At 43.9% G+C, this 16,834-nt stretch overlaps 1 protein-coding gene across 2 annotated transcripts in view; it reads right to left on the bottom strand.

The window, feature by feature from the left end:
* NPTXR (neuronal pentraxin receptor) overlaps positions 1-16,623 on the bottom strand; it is a 36,960-nt gene extending 20,337 nt beyond the window's left edge. For both annotated transcript variants that reach the window (XM_089528214.1, XM_089528212.1), the window contains exon 1: positions 15,914-16,623. In XM_089528214.1, coding sequence (XP_089384340.1) covers positions 15,914-16,528 — 615 coding nt within the window. In that variant the 5' untranslated portion in view covers positions 16,529-16,623. The remainder of the gene's footprint in view (positions 1-15,913) is intronic.
* Positions 16,624-16,834: the final 211 nt, after the last annotated feature.

Below are 16,834 nucleotides of genomic sequence, written 5' to 3' on the forward strand. Positions count from 1 at the left end.
CCATGGTTCTTTCATGATTATTAAAAAGATTTTTTCTCTTCCAAAATGATGCAAGTTCCATTGCTACCAAGAGAACTGACTTGTCACTGCTGTGTGTATTATGCAAAATGAAAGTGCTCCGATCACGATTTTTGTGAGATGAGAGAATTGGCACAGCGAAATGCTTCCTCGGGAGATGAGAAGAGGGCTCCACTGTGCTCCATCACCCTGCTGTGTCTTTTTTTCCATCTCATTCCTCTGCAGGGAAGCAGAATGGAGGATGCTTCAATTACATTTGCTGTAATTGAATCATAGGTGCTAATGATGGAAGAGAGAGATTAGTTAGGGTCATCGGTTCCCACCCAGCAGGACTGAACTCTGGAATGCTTTCTTTGGTGCACATCACTGTTCTGGTTTTAATTTTCTTAACTCAGAGATGCCAGCTGTGTCTCTGAGAGGCTGTTCCACATGGTATTTAATAAATAGGTAACCATGGGGAGTACTCTCACTTCTCTAGTCATCTCTTCCCTTTGCTTTTCATTTGCCTGCCCTCACTCTTCATTATTCCTCGCAACAGATGCACTGTACCAAGTGGTGGCCTGTTCAAATGCTATGTGGTTAGACTCTAGCCGCTAGAGAATGTAGGCCACCACAATAAAGGGAGAACATTGGGAGAACTGAACAGTGAAAGGGATGGGTGAGAAAAAGATGAAAAGTCATTTCCCTTCATTGGGAATTGAGAGAGCATGGTTTCTGATAAGAGCTTTATATTTGTGGATGTTTCAGTTCTGTTGCATACAAGGGGTTTGGACTTCTCTTTCTTTCTTTCTTTCTTTCTTTCTTTCTTTCTTTCTTTCTTTCTTTCTTTCTATTGATGTCACCAAGTGACTGGAAAGGTTTTTTAATCCATTGACTCTGCCTGGTTTTGACAAGGGTGCAGAGATACTGTCTGCTGCACCCTTTGATTGTTCTAGTTCTGGATTTAAATGTCACATCCTTGTTCTCATGTATGACTCCATCTGTTAATAGAAGAAAGGATTATAGCTTTTGTTACTGCTGTAACCGTCAAGACGATCTGTCCTCCACTGAATAATGAAAGGATTTGCTCTCTCTCCACTCTTTTCATTTTCTGTCGCTATAATTTATCACGTTGACTTTCCATACTCTTTACAAAGTGAAGTCCTGTCTCCTTTAACATTTATGTTCCTTCCTTCCTTTCTCTCTCTTTTTCTCCTTTATTCCTTTGAATATTTCTTTGGAACACTATTCTCTATTGTTCTGTGTTCTGATGTGGCCAAAAAGATGAACAAGATTTGTATCTTACACACTCCAAACATTCATGTTATGCCACCAGAAATGACTTACCATTGGTAACCAAAAGTGAGAAACTTTATCAACTTTCCCCAATAATGTGGCTTTGGATGTTTGTTGACTACTGTGGTGGAGGTTGTAGCTTCCATGTGACACACATATACTCTCAGTTTGCATGCTCTTTCAGTCAAACCCAATGCTACTCATGTGGGGAGAAGAGGCTTTATTTTAGGTTTAGGGAATCGTCAGATAGACAACTGGACAATGTACTGGTGAAAGTAGCAGCAAGAGGCACTTCTGTGATATAAATGTAAGTGGTCTTAAGATAAGGCCCTTGATAAGACAGTAGTAAGTAGCCGCAGGATGAGGCACCCAGGAGAGGAGAGGCAGAGAATTTAGAGTCTCAAGAAGCATGCAGAACATAAATAAACTAATGAAGAGAAGGGGATGGAGAAGATGAGAAAGGAAACTTCACACCAGCCACTCCTAGTCTGCATTTGCACTGCAGAAATAATCCAGTTTCACACTGCTTTAATTGCCATGGCTCAGTGCTATGGAATTCTGGGGTTTGTAAATTGTTGTGGCACCAGAGCTCTCTGACAGAAAAAGCTAAATGGCTCACAAAACTACCAATCTCAGAATTCCATAATATTGAGCCTTGGCAGTTAAAAGTGGTGTGAAATTGGATTATTTCTGCAGTGCGGATGCAGCCCTTGTCAACTGGCTGACCTTTCCCCATTTGGTAGAGCTCCTTTCAAGTCTCTCTTAGCTTACAATTCTCTTGGGCATATTCTTTCAACACTAGAAGCTAGAGCAGGGGTAGGCAACCTGCAGCCCGCGGGCCGGATGCGGCCCCACGAGGCCTTGAGACCGGCCCCAGCCCGGTCCTGCCACTGATTGCCGCCGGGGTCGTTGGGGGGCAATTGTCTATAGAAGCCTCAGAAACATGCATTTATATTAACATTTTTTAAAAAATCAGCAAATTTTTTCACGTGTCCTCCATTTTTTTTAAAAAAGTGTCTTCCATTTGAAAATTTTGTCCTACATTTGTCCTGGTTTATTTATATATTTATTTATTTTTTTAAAAATTATTTAATTATTTATTTTTTGGCTTCGGCCCCCCAGTTTTCTGAGGGACAGCAACCTGGCCCCCGGCTCAAAAGAGTTGCCTACCCCTGAGCTAGAGAAAGCCTCAGAGAAGCAGCTGCATAAATCTGGGATAACAGCACTTCGTTGCCTTGCAACACAAGTCCAAAGAAAACACAATTTCTACTGCAGCTTCTATCCTTCAGAGCCTGTCAGTGGTCTTTTATTGGCTTCTTGGCTGCTTTCTAAACTGCAGTCAGCAGCTGCCTTTCATTCCTTCCTGAGGCCAAAGAGATGAGAAAAGGCAAGGCTGTGCCTCTGATGAGTCCTACTTTTCCACACTACATTCAGACCACTCAAGTCTGAGCACTCCTCTTTAATGTGCAGTGGTTGTATTTTTCAACTTTCTTCTAAATGCAGGGGAGTCAGCCAAAAGTAGACAACTCTTTTCTCTCTGTGTGTGTTTTTTTTTTTGGGGGGGGAGGGGAGGGCTGTCTCCCTGCTATTTTGTTCCTCTTTCTTCTTCCATTTCAAAATCAATCTGTCTGCTAGGGAAGGAGCAGATCACTTTTGCAAAGGACATCTGAAAGAAGGGTCGAGAGTGTATGTGACTCCCAGGCAGAAGACTGGCAAATGTTGCTTTACTCATATTTACAGCCCAAAGTGGATGCTCTGACTGTGTCTTGCAGTCTAACCCTAATCATAAAGCTTGATCTAGGAGTATATCACATGGAGCTTTTGGGTGGCTTTTTGGCCCAGTTCCAGCTCATTTTCAACGTGACTGCACTTCCAACAATGTGGTTTCACGTCATAAAGTGAATGTGTTATCAGACTCCATTGATTTCTATGGGAGCTCCTTGTGAGGCACTTCAGCAGTGTTTCCGAAGTGACCTTTTGGTAAAACCGGTAAAAAAGTGACATCACAGAATTCACTTCCAAGCTCACTTCGATTGCATTGCAAATTGGTCTAGTGTGGAAAACCACTCCAATGCCACCCCCCTTGGCCCCCTGCATCCTGCTCCGTCATTCCCCTCCTCCTCCTTCATGCCATCTCGCCCCCTTTGCCACCCTGCAACCCATCCCATCATCCCCTGCCTTCCCTTGCCTCCCAATCCTGGCCCCAGCGACCTATCCCATCATCCTCTGACTGCCCCTGCCTCCCGATCCTGGCCCCGGTGACCTATCCCATCAACCTCTGACTGCCCCTGCCTCCCGATCCTGGCCCCACCGACCTATCCCATCATCCCCTGCCTTCTCCTAGACCCCGATGAAGGATGACAGCTAAGGAGGGGGCAGGGAAGGAGGGAAGCATCCAGAGCCCCACTGAGCATGTGCAAAATTGCCGATTCAAATCGTTGAACCCTCAAAGTATGCTCTGGTGTGGTAATACAATGTGCACTCACTCCGCTTTGCTTGAATCCGCATCACGTGACTTGCTTGGAATCGAACTGACTTCTCTTCCCCCTCAATTCGGAAGGGCAACAGAAAGGCAACCAGGTGTGGTAAAACATCATGTTTTAACCTTAATTCACATTGCTAGACAGGAGTGACTCTGGATCTGGTGTGAAAAAAAATCACACTTTGCATTGCTAGAACAGGAGTGACTGCGGATCTCAGCTGCAACCCCCCCCCCCCCCCCATGTGTGATAAGGTCCCTAGTTAGTGCAGTGACCTACAAGGAGATCTTAGGAATTTACACACATACATAGAGCTGTAATAGAAAGGTAAAAACTTGTATGTTCGGCAGCCTGATAGGATGTATTTGATCCTGTCCTGGAAGAAAGGTGCGATATAAATTAAATATATAAATTAAATACAAATACTGGAGGTTCTCAGAAAACTACAGGCAAGACGTTGGCTATGTCCTGAGTGGCACCACTGTTGGTTTCTTTTTACTGCAAGGTTACAATAAGGATTTTAAATTTTTTTAAAAGACTTTGGAATCTAATTTTTAAGCTTTTTGAAGCTTGTTTGAATGGTTTAATATGATTATTTAAATCTTGTTTAAATTATTTATTGATTTTAATTTGGAATGAGTTGTATTGTTTTATCTGTTTGTTTCCCTAAGTTCTCATGAGAAAAGGGTGGGAACAAAAAGTATTTTAAATAAATAAATAAATAAGCCTGTGCGCATGATAAAAACAAAACAAAACCCATCACCCTTTTCAGAGCTTGGAAACATTACCTTTTGAATATGACACCAAGTCAGCACTGGGAGGTTTGGTTCAAAAATTTAAACTTGTGTAAATTCTGAGAAAGGGGGAAGTAGGAAGTGTGTGGGTGTGAGTGAATAATGAATGAAGTGTGTGGGTGAGAGAGACTTTTTCAAGGCCTTCTTTCACCTTTTCTGTCAGGGAGTTCTGGTGGGTGCCATAACAAATTACAAATCCTAGGATTCCACAGGATAGACCCATGGCAATTAAACAGGTGTCAAACTCTATTAGTGCTGCAGTGTGGCACCAGCCTAAGGGTCCGAACAGACAGGCCAAAATAAAGCTGCTTCAGGTCACTTTGGAGGTATGCTGTTTAAATGACACATGCATATTAAGAGGCCAGAAGCTGCACCAAAGCAGCGCTCCAGTCCTTAGGACTGGAGTGTGGCTTTGGCGCAGCTTTCAGACTCTTAGGATGTATGCATCATTTAAACAGCATACCTCCAAAATGACCAGAAGCAGCTTTATTTTGGCCTGTCTGTTCGGGCTCTAAGTTTAAGCTCCTTATCAATATATATTCTGCTTCCGACCTTCCTTAGTAGCTTACCTGCTCACACTTTAGCCAGTTGTTGCTGTTGTGGGAAATTCCTAAAGCCTGAGAATTACAGAGTTTGGGTTTTCTCTGCTTTACCCTTTGATGGGGAGCGACATGTGTCAGATATTTCACCCTAAGGGAAGGTTGCTCTGTAAATTGTCAGGGAATTTTAACAGCCTGCCTGAAGCCTCTCTTTCTCCCATAACCTTATTGAAAGCAATGGGGAGTGGGTGGTATTTATCAGAGAATATTTGGAAAGTGGAGGGGGGAGGGAAATGTTCAGAACACAGATTTAAAAGCTGTTGGATGAGCTCATAATTTCCCATCTGCTGAAGCGAGGGCGGGGTGCGAGAGTTTGCTTATGTTTCTGGGCTCCTGAGTGATCAAAAAGATTGAAATATGCCAGGTAATATTAATCATGTGAAATGTCAGTGTCTGGAGTGGGGGGGGGGGAATGGTGTGTGTGTGTGTCTGCGTGTGTGTGTGTACATGTTTGTGTGTTTGTATGGGGAGGGAGGAACCCCAATGCTGTTGCAGTGTGTGAGTCTACTTAGATTCAATTAATTTCATTCATTGTCAAACAGCCATACACACTTTATATAAGGAGATCAAAAGCCCTCAGTTGCCAAGACATCAAGAAACTCACAACCTCATAGCAGCTGCTAAGCCTTTAGCAAATTCACATATGATAAAGAGGGCTGTCTCAGAAGCTCCTGCTCAACTTGCATGGAGCTTTATTGATTTATAATGAATCTTGTGAAACATACAAGATGCCTCCTTTCCCAGTCTTTGCATGCAGAGCTTCCTCCAGTAGCTGGAATAACCATTATGCAGTGGCATAACTGAGGCATTCTTGGGGGTGCAGACCACACCAGATGACACCCCAGAGGAGGTATGACATCCATTTGGGCCCTCTTCACACTCTGGGGAAGGTGTGTAGGGCCTGGTGCTACTGTCCCTGGTGCTGGCCCTTTCCCCTAGCTGTTTCCCTGAGGAGGAAGTAAGGCAACGGAAGAGGAGGAGCGACAAATGCTCACTGCTCAAGGCTCCTCCATTGCCTCCATTTCTCCCTCCACTATCATTATGGGCCCTTTCAAACTACACAATTGTATTACTCCTGACATGTATGGCCTTTTCAGGCTCTACAATTATAGCACTACGATTCCACTTCAACTTCCCTTGCTGCATCCTATGGAATCCTGGGATTTGCAATTTAAGGAAAAGTATTTAGAATTCCCATTCCAGAGAGTCCATCTAACTCTTGTGTGCTTTCAAGTTGTTTCCCTAAAGTGAAACTACCATGGGTTTCCTTGGCAAAATTTGTTTAGAATGAGGTTTGCCAATGGATTCCTCTGAGGCTGAGAATGTGTGACTTGCCTGAGGTGACACAGTAGGTATTCAAACCCTGGTCTTCATTTCACCATGCTGGCTCCAACATAAAACTTAGACCCACTGAAGTAACAGGATGTGTTTGTCTCAATTAACTTCAGTCCTGCTGATTTCTTTCATTCTACTGTAAGCATGATTTAAATCCAGCTCTACCTCACTGCCACCACCAGAACATTATAACCACCTAAGCTTTCTTTTCACCAGTATGTTATGAAAACCAGGAATAAACACAGAAGTTTATTAAATTATGTCAAGACCTAACCAGAAAGTACCAAGCAGGGATTCAATCTGGATAGTAGCAGCAAACTTTGGCCCAAGGAGAGAAGCTGACAGGTTTGTGTACAGACAGACTAAACATTTTGCTGCCTCAGGCAATACTTGGCTCTCTTCCGCCCTACCAAATAAGGCACATAGCACCCAAAGCTAGCCAAGGTATTTTGGCACATGAACAAAAAAATCCACAGGCATAGATATGACCCTTCCCTGGCATTAAAATACAATAACAACATAGTAAATAACAAATAATTTGCTAGCCTTTCATGAAATCCAAATCCGGTGCCTGTAGCAGCTGCCTCATTCTGCCTAATGGCAGGGCTTATACACATGCAACAGTGAACAGATTGTGGAAACAAACTCACTGCAGATGTGCAACCAGATTTTAGAAGCCAGATTTGCACAATGCTGTCAGTCAGGAAGGCTACCATCTTGTATCGCTGGGCGACAAGTCAATGCAGTGTGTATGTGTGTGTGTGTTGTTGTGTGCCTTCAGGCCATTTTTGACTTATGGCAACCATAATCTATCATGGGGGTTTCTTGGCAAGATTTGTTCAAAGAATGTTTATCATTGCCTTCCTCTAATGTTGAGAGAGTGTGGCTTGCTTGTTCAATGTTGAACTCTGATCTCCAACTTTGTAATCCAGCACTTAAAACACTACACTATGCTGGCTCTCTGGAAAAGAAGGGTCAGTCTTTTAAAAAAAAATAAAGGAAGAAACAAACATTCAGTCAGACAATTGTGTCGGGCACTTGGAAAGGTGAAACTTGGTCAAGTTATTATTATTATTTTTAGATCAAACCTTCATATAGTGGCTGGGTGGTGTGGTCCAAAGAGGTAACCTTTCCAAAAGAGCACCCAAAACACTAGTGTCATTCTCCCACTTATCTTGCAAGCAGGTTTCAAACTGGAGACACATATAATTGTTGGTGTTACAGCAAATGAAAGAGAGAAGCAGAGTTTGTCCTATTGATGTCGCTACGCTTCTCAGCCTGCAGCTCCAGAACTGCCAGGAGGCAGACCAATTCCATTCTGTACAGCAAATGCAGCAAATATGGGATGAAAAAGGAGCCAGTGTGGCATAGTGATTTGGGGCTTGGACTATGAGTCTGGAGACCAGGATTTGAATCTGCACTTGATCATGGAAACCCACTGGGTGTCCTTGGGCAAGTCACATACTTTTAGCTTCAGATAGGTTTGCTTTAGGGTCCTATAAGTTGACTTGAAATCACACAACAACAATGGGATGAAAATTGCACCGGTGCAGAAAACTGACTTAACTGCATACTTTCTTGCTGGCTGCCCCAAGTTCTGGAGCTCTCCTTTTGAGGAGGCTAGAAAATCCCCCTCCTTGCAGTCCTTCCACTGGCAAACAAATACTTTTTTATTCTGATGGGCTTTTGAGAACTCCAGGTTTTTTTAAAAAAGGGCTTTTAAGAGGGTGCTTTTGTGAGGATGCTGTACCGTTTTAATTATATGCGTACTTTTTTTTTAACATTGCTTTATATCATTTTCAACTGTATGCTCCAAATAATTTTTAAAATGTTGTAACACAGGGCCTGAACAGACAGGTCAAAATAAAGCTGCTTCGGGTCACTTTGGAGGCATGCTGTTTAAATGACACAAGCATATTAAAGGCCAGAAGCTGCACCAAAGCTGCGCTCCAGTCCTTAGTACTGGATCGTGGCTTTGGCAAGGCTTCCGGACTCTTAGGACGCATGCATAATTTAAACAGCATATCTTCAAAGTGACCCGAAGCACTGTGGGAAAATGTCTAGTGAACTTTCACAAAATTTGGGATCTGATTAATGTCATGAATGACACGAAACTCACGGGACAAGCACAAGGTGCACATCAGTTCTTGATGTCATGAATACTGAGTTGTGTGGCACAAAATCATTTGAAAGTTTTTGATCACTTGTGTTTTACAAACAATGTTTTTTAAACTGTATAAAGAAATATTTTTCTGTCTCTCACTGCATAGCTGGGCAGATTTTGAGCAAATTTGGAGATATTTGGGACTTAACATATAAGCCATGTGGCACACGAAAAAAAATCACTTTGGGAAAGCCCTAGGAGACATGCTAATTATTTTTTTCATGCATACAGAGTAGTGGATTTGGTAGCTCATTGGGAGCCCCATGCTCTCACAAGGGCAACTGAGACTAATATGCAATATTAAGAATGTTTGAGCACTCAAGGAGAGAGGTAGTCATCCTCCAGAGGAGTTTTACCTTTTTAAATTATCTCCCAACCAACAATGGGTACTACAGTCAGTAAATCATAGAATTATAGAGTTGGAAGAGACCTCAAGGACATCCAGCCCATACTCCTTGCCATGCAAGAACTCACAATTGAAGTACCCCTGACAGATGGCAGTCCAGCCTCTGTTTAAAACTCTCAATGGACAGAGAAACCATCACTCTCCAAGGGACTGTGTTCCACTGCTGAACAGTTCTTCCTGTCAGGACGTTCTTCCTAATTTTGAGGAAGAATCTCTTTGAATCCATTTCCCTGTGTCCTAGTCTCTGGAGCAGCAGAAAACAAGCTTGCTCCCTCCTCAATATGACACCCCTTCAAATGGCTCTCATATCACCTCTTAACCTTCTCTTTTCCAGGCTAAACATACCCAGCTCCTGAAGCTGCTCCTCATAAGGCATGGTTCTCAGACCTTTCACTGTTTTGGTCGCCATCCTTTGGACATGCTCCAGTTTGTCAACATCTTCTTTGAATTGTGGTGCCCAAAACTGGACACAGTATTCCAGGTGAGGCCTGACCAAAGCAGAATAGAATGGTACTATTACTTCTCTACTGAAGCAGCCCAGAATCGCATTAGCTCTTTTAGCTGCTGTGTCACACTATGATGCCAAAAGACTTCTCAGTAGTTCACGGATAATCTCAGAGCAACATTTCTAAACCAATATGTGCATACAAGCTCATTTCCCTCATTTCTATAAAATAAGAGTAATATAGTTGCATGTGGATGTGGATGTGCTTCTGCTGTTTCATTCAGCCTAAAACCTTATGCACTCTTACATGGAAATAGGTTTCACTGACAGTTTGACTCAAGATGAATAGGCTAGTGTTGTAAGGAGGAAGAGGAGAGTATGAGGGATATTCTCTGGAGTGCGTGTGTATTGTGCGTGTCATCAGCATTCTTCTAGATGTCTTGGAGACAAGTTCAGCAAATGAACTCTGGGGCCATGTCTGACAGTAAGGGCTTATGTGTGAGAGTGCTATAGGAAAGCACAAGTCTGTCAGCAATGTCCCTTAGCAACTGTCGGGGACATTTTTTTACTTCTTTGTTGTCAAAAAGACAGCTCCAGGAGACAGCCAGTGCAATTCAATGGTCTGAAAGCTAGGATGGTAATAGGAGTGTCACAAAACACAAACACAATAAGAGAGAAGGTGTATAAACTTCCTGCTCAGAGTTTTGAAGCAGGATTGGGATGACTGATAGAAAATGTCAGAGCTCGGATATGTAGATATCTGTAGAATTAACTGGTGATGGCAGCATTTAAGGACACTGCCCCACTGCAGAATTAATGCAGTTTGACACCACTTTAACTGCCATGGCTCCCACCTATGGAATGCTGAGATTTGTAGTTTGTTGTGGCAAACTGAGAGACAGCCTGGACTGATAGAGAATGCTAAATGTCTCACCAAACAAAGAACTGATAACTTGCATCAAAGAAATCCATAGCACTGATCCATGGCAGTTAAAGCGGCCTCACACTGAATTAATTCTGCAACTTGGCTGCAGCCAAAGTTATATTCCAAAAGCAAGGCATCAGGGGCTGTTATTGGTGTAACAAACAAATTACATTTTAAGAGGATTTTACAAGTGAAACAAGTAGGTTATATTTTAAGGGGACGTCTGGGCATTTTAGCAGCATTTTGGTTAGATTTGTAAAAAGCTTTCAGTTATATTCTTACCAGTTCTGAGCAAGGGTGGCCAGTGGATCTGTCCCCACAGGGGCAGTGAATCTCTTCTTGGTTTTACAGACACTTCAGGGAGTTTGGGAGCTCTCTCAGTACTGCATCTCTGTCAGGAATAGGGTACAGCATCTGGACAGCTTTTGCACAACAGTAGCAGCTAGTGGCTCCCATATATGTAGAGTGGTGAATTCATTCCAGGTTTTGGCTAAAATTAAAGGACCAACCCAAGATGCTGAATCTATTTAGCAATAGGACTCAATATTTTGGAGAACACTCTTTAAAGCCTTAATTAAAACCTGGTATGGATTCACTGAGTCAGTTAATGACAGTAACCCAGAGTAGCTATGGAAGGAGTAACTGTAAAACCAAAAGCATTCAGTTTCCTCATAGCAACAGGTCCACCAGCTACCCCTAATCTTAAGGTGTTTTTCTTTAATTAATAAAAGTTAAGGAGGGGGGAAAAAGCTAATCAGTGTAATGCACAATGCATTATCTTTCAACATTGTAAGGAGCCAGCATGGCACAGTGATTTGAGCATTGGATGACTCTGGAGACATGGGTTTGAATCTTTGCTCAGCTGTGGTAAACCCATTGGATTACCTTGGTCAAGTCACATACTCTCAGCTTCAGAAAACTCTAAGGTAGGGTCAGAATGACATGAAGGTATAAAACAACAACAAAATGAGTAATGACAACGAAATACTTTTTAAAAAAAGCCCAGCATGAATAACAGAAATGAATAACTTTGAAAAACATTCCAAGCCCTGGTATTAATAATTAAACAAATATGGCATTTTCTGTGCCTTGAAATTTTAATAAACCTATCCTTACAGCCAAGCTCATAGCTTAGCCAGAGGGAATCCAAAAGAAAGAAGCATGTTGCTCAACACGTTCTATTGTGGGTTTCTTCACTGATTATGCATTCTCCTGTATGTAGGGTGAACAGCATCCCTGGAAGCTTGAATTCAAACAAACAATTTAAAATAGGTTATTTTATGAATGCATATACTCCATCTTTATGTTATGATAACTTCAAATACCCCACTTTCACTAGGTCAAAACACCATTACTAGGGCAGCTTATAGAAATTAGGTTAAAAACAACAGAGAAGTACTGATCAAAGTAAGAACAGTAATCAATAAGCAGCAGGGTAAATGGAGCAATTAAAACAGTTCCACTGTAGGTTAAAAATTAAAAGTATGTGAAAATGGAAAGATCTTCATCTGATTCTGGCAGGAAATGAACATCAGCCCCAGGTGAGCTCCCCTGAGGAGAGAACTCCTTAAGTTGGGCATCACATCCATAAAGTTCCTGGCCTTGATCCTACATCAAGATGGCAGAGTGTAACTCAGTGGTACTCAAACCTTTTACAGATTTGTTATGGGAATCTAGGTTATACATAGTGTTTTGCTAGCTTCTGTCAGGACACAAGGTCATAGGCGGTCCAGAACCTGAGGTTACCAGCCATGGCTTCATCCCAGGCATGAATACCAAGCTCTGGCCAAAGCGCTAAATGGAGAACCTGTGAGGGCCAGTTTGAGTTTATTTTCTCCTGCAGTTGCATACACCTGCTGCATACTTACAGCTATCTGTTGTTTGTTTTACAGAGTACCTATACATCTAAACTGTGAGCAGTTAAATGCATATGAAGTGTTTCTACCCCATTTGTCAATTCATCCAATGCTTCCAGAGCAGCTCACAAGAATCAATCAATAGGCCAGCCCCTGCCCTCAGGCTTAACCATCTTTTCAATATAACAACCATGTGTTTCTAATTGTATTTGATAAACAGACTACAATCAGAGACTGGAACTGACTTCTTTTGGGTTTTAAAATCACCAATATGCACAGTGGTACTCTTTGCACAGAACCTCCAGCCTTAGCATCAACTACTCAAAACACACTTATGGGGAAGGAAGGTCCAAGCCTTCTTTTCCTCTTTCCCTTTTCATTTAAACACACGAAGAGCTTCTCAAGGGAAACGCTGGATGTAGTTGTCTCCTCTCATCCATTTCTAATCAGACAAGGGGAAGAAATCTGGGGCAAGAATTCTGAGATGTGCAATGATAAAAAATAATACTGAGAAGAGAGAAGAGCAAATGACCTGCAGCCAGTCTCTTGAATGTATGTAGATCTGAAGTAATTTCTTACATTATTAAATAAATGTCTGTATATTATAACTGAGCACACACATATACAGACCCAGATTTATCTAGTATGCTAGCCAGGTAGTAATTCATATCTGCTGTGTAGAAAACTACAGTGGAGTACAATTATATCTCTGACAGTAACAGACCTCCCAATATGAATAGGTCTGCTCTAGGAGCAAGAATGACTGGATCCATCTTCATTAATTTATTTTGTTATCTTCATTACTCTAAAGAGCTGTTTGTAGTAATGATACAGCACAGCACAGAAGGAAAATAAGAATATAAGTATTTCAAGTAGTTTACAACACAGAGACCAGACCAGGCTTGCATGGAATGGAAGCAATAATTAGTTCAAAATGAGCAAATTGGAATCAATTAATACAAAACCAGATTTCACAGGCCAGTTCTGTTATCAGAAGCTTTAATATGCAAACTGCCCAGTAGCTCTTTTCATAACATACAGTATTTCAGTTGAAAATATAAAAGCTCAGTCCCTTGAGCCTTAATTAAAACATGGCTGGAAATAAAATATTCTCTAAGGATTTTATATTGCCTTGGGACCATGTGGCTGCTACAGGAAGAGTGGTAGTGTTACTCAAGTATCAAGGATGTCTCTGTTTATGTGGTTTCTTTCTTGTTTATCTGCAAACATGCATATTTCTACACATAGTCTATTTCTGTGACAAGTATCATGTGTATTCCAGTAAGGAGAGACAGCTTATAGAGGGTACTAGGGCAAAGATTTACATTCTGTCAAGTGTATTTAGTGTTGTTGTTGTGTACCTTCAAATCATTTCTGATTTATGGTGACCCTAAGGCAAACCTATCGCAGAGTTTTCTTGGCAGAATTTGTTCACAGAGGATTTGCCTTTGCCTTCCTCTGAGGCTGAGAGAGTGTGACTTGCCTAAGGTCACCCAGCGGGTTTCCATGGCCAGGCTGGGGAAGGGGAGTTTAATTCTGATCTCCCAGTGTTCTAGTCCAATAGCCAAAGCACTACACCATACTGGCTCTCTGTATTTAATATATCTGCCAACAATTCCTCCATCCTCAGGTCCCAGAATCAGGCAGTCATTAGTTAAGGCCTTGCAATTTACCAGAACTATGCATCACAGCTGTGATTAAATTTCTTTTAATGGCATGAATTATTAAAATGCAATTACAACCTGCCACATCCCTATGGGCAGAAGATAAGGGGAAAGGGAATGCTCACAAACAAATATCATTTTCTTGCTGAAGTGGGGGGATAATTTATATTTTTCTGTGTGGGCTGATCTTGAATGGTTGTTAATAGGCAGGCTGGCAGAAGCTGGGTATGGGATGAAGAGGACCACTGTTAAGTGAGGGTGAACCAGCCTGTGCAACTGAGGCAACATGCACCCATGATGTTCAATGCGGCATCTAGCCTGAAGTTAATTTATTTGATCAGGATGAAGTTGCCATCTGTTCCCTTATTATGCTAGAAGTGATCTGCAGTTCCCTTTTCCTAGCAGACCCTGCTTTCCCATTCATGGGTGAGTCTCACCTGGCCTGGCCCACTCTGTGTTGGCTTGTAAATAAATGCTTGTAGATGATGGAGTAATAGTAACCTGTGATTATGCCAAAGAGGGAAAGCGAATGTGTATTGAATCATAGAATCATAACGTGGGAAGAGACCACTCTTCCCACTCGTATGCAATTTGTATGCAAGAATACACAAAAGTACCATACAAAAATACACAAAGCATCCCACAGATGGCCAACCAGGCTCTGTTTAAAAACCTCCAAAGAAGGAGACTCAGGGTGACCAGACATCCTCCTTTTCCAGGACCAAAAAAACCCTCAATTTTGAGAATAACTAAGAAACATGAATTTAGGTATCTAGGAGTGTTTTGAACTGTTCTTTGGTCATGCCCTTTTCTTTGAATGCCCTACATTTTCAGTGCCTTGTCCTGCTTTGTGGTGAAGACCTCTGGTCACCCTGAGGAGACTCCAAGATTGGCACACGGTAAAAAGGTGAGGAAAAGCATGGGGGTGGGGAGGGATGAGGGGCTACCAGCTATCAAAAACATTAGAGGGAACTGCCTAACAGTAAGAGCTGTTTGACAGTGGACCACACACTCTCTTGGAGAGTGGTGGAGTTTTCTTCTTTGAAGGTCTTTAAACAGAGGCTGGATAGCCATTTGTCAGGAGTGCTTTGATTGTGAGTTTCTGCATGGCAAAATGGGGTTGACTGGATGCCCCTTGAGGTCTCCTCCAACTCTATGAGTCTAAGCCATGTCAAAGTCTATGATTTTAGGCCATGTCAGGGAAACTGTCGTTGCAAGATCTCCTTCTTTGGAAGTCTTTAAACAGAGGCTGGATGGCCATCTGCATTGCTTGTGTCTTCCTGCATGGCAGAATGAGGTTGACTGGATGGCCCTTGAGGTCTCTTCCAACTCTATGAGTTTAAGCCAGTGGTCCCCAAACTGTGCCCTTTAAGAGATTTTGGACTTCAGCTGCCAGAAGCTTCAGCCAAGTTGGCCAATAGTATGGGATTCTGGGAGCTGAAGTCCAAAATCCCTTAAAGAGCACAGCTTGGGGACCACTGGTCTAAGCCATATCAGGGTCTATGATTGTAGGACATGTCAGGGATACTGTAGTTGCAAGATGTCCTTCTTTGGAGGTCTTTAAACAGAGGTTGAATGGCTATCTGTTGAGGAAAATTTGGTTGTGTCTTCCTGCATGGCAGAATGGGGTTGGACTGGATAGCCCTTGAGGTCTCTTCCAACTCTATGAGTCTAAGCCATGTCAAGGTCTATGATTGTAGACCATGCCAGGGGTACTGTAGTTGCTTTGGTCTATGAGTCAATGTAGCCCTGATTCCTCCAGGGCAAAGAGGGAGGTTGGGTTGGGCTGGGTAGGGTAGTGTAGGTTTGGGTAGGGTTGAGTTGAGTTGGGTAGGGTTGGGTAGAGTTGAATTGAGTTGGATTGGGTAGGGTTGGGTAGAGTTGAGTTGAGTTGGATTGGGTAGGGTAGGGTTGGGTAGAGTTGAGTTGGGGAAGGTCTCCCCTAGGTTTACCTCGATCTTGTCGATCCTGTCCTTGAGGGTCCGGACGGCCTCCTCCAGCTCGTGGATCATGGCCGGGGAGTCCCAGGGCAGGTCCCCCATGGTGTCCGGCCTGGGCCCCCCCCAGGGGCTGTCCTGGAAGGTGAGCTCCAGGCCGTTCTCGCAGCGGCTGAGCTTGGTGGTCAGCTCCCGGATGGTCTCCTGGTCAGTGCGGATCTGCTCCTTCTGCTGCTGGGCCGTCTGGCGGAGCTGCTGGGCGGTGCTCTGGAGGAAGAGGAGCTCCTCGGGGGCGGCAGCCGGAGTGTCCCCCTGGGGGCCGCCCCCCTCCGGGGGGCACTCAGAGGCCAGCAGAGGGGTGCAGAGGAAGCGGCTGAAGAGCTGCGGGTGCTGGGGCTGGTGGGGCCGGGCGCTGGCCAGCAGCTCCAGCAGGGAGTCCCCCTCGCCGGCGGCGCCGTGGTGCAGGGCCCCCAGGGGGCTCTTCTCGGCCGGCAGCAGGGCGTGGGCCCCGGCCGGGGAGCCCGGGGCGCTGGAGCCGTTTTCAGCACCTTGGAGAGCGCCGTTGCGGGTGCTGGCCGCAGGGTAGACGCTCGCGATGATGCAGATGATTGCACCAAGGAAAGCCAGCATCCCTGCGGCCAGCAGCACCACCAGAAACTTCAGGGTGGCAGCGTCCGGGGGGCAGAGGGCAGAGAAAAGGGGCAGGCCCCGGGAAAGAGGGGGGCACCAGCAGCAGCAGCAGCAGCAGGGAAGCCAAGAGGGAGAGAGAGAGAGAGAGAGAGCCAGGGACAGGCGCTGCCTTTCGGCCCCTCGCAGACCCAGCAGCAGCCGAGGAAGGAGCCAGGGCTCTCTGGATTATATGCCGATTGGAGGGAGAGAGGAGGCGCGTCACGGGCTCTTCCCCTCGGAGCCCCCGCCCACGCCTCCCTCCTAACC

This window comes from Sceloporus occidentalis, unplaced genomic scaffold (genome assembly GCF_023333645.1).
Source record: "Sceloporus occidentalis isolate IW3139 unplaced genomic scaffold, rSceOcc1.0.p SCAF_5, whole genome shotgun sequence".
NCBI classification, from domain to species: Eukaryota; Metazoa; Chordata; class Lepidosauria; order Squamata; family Phrynosomatidae; genus Sceloporus; species Sceloporus occidentalis.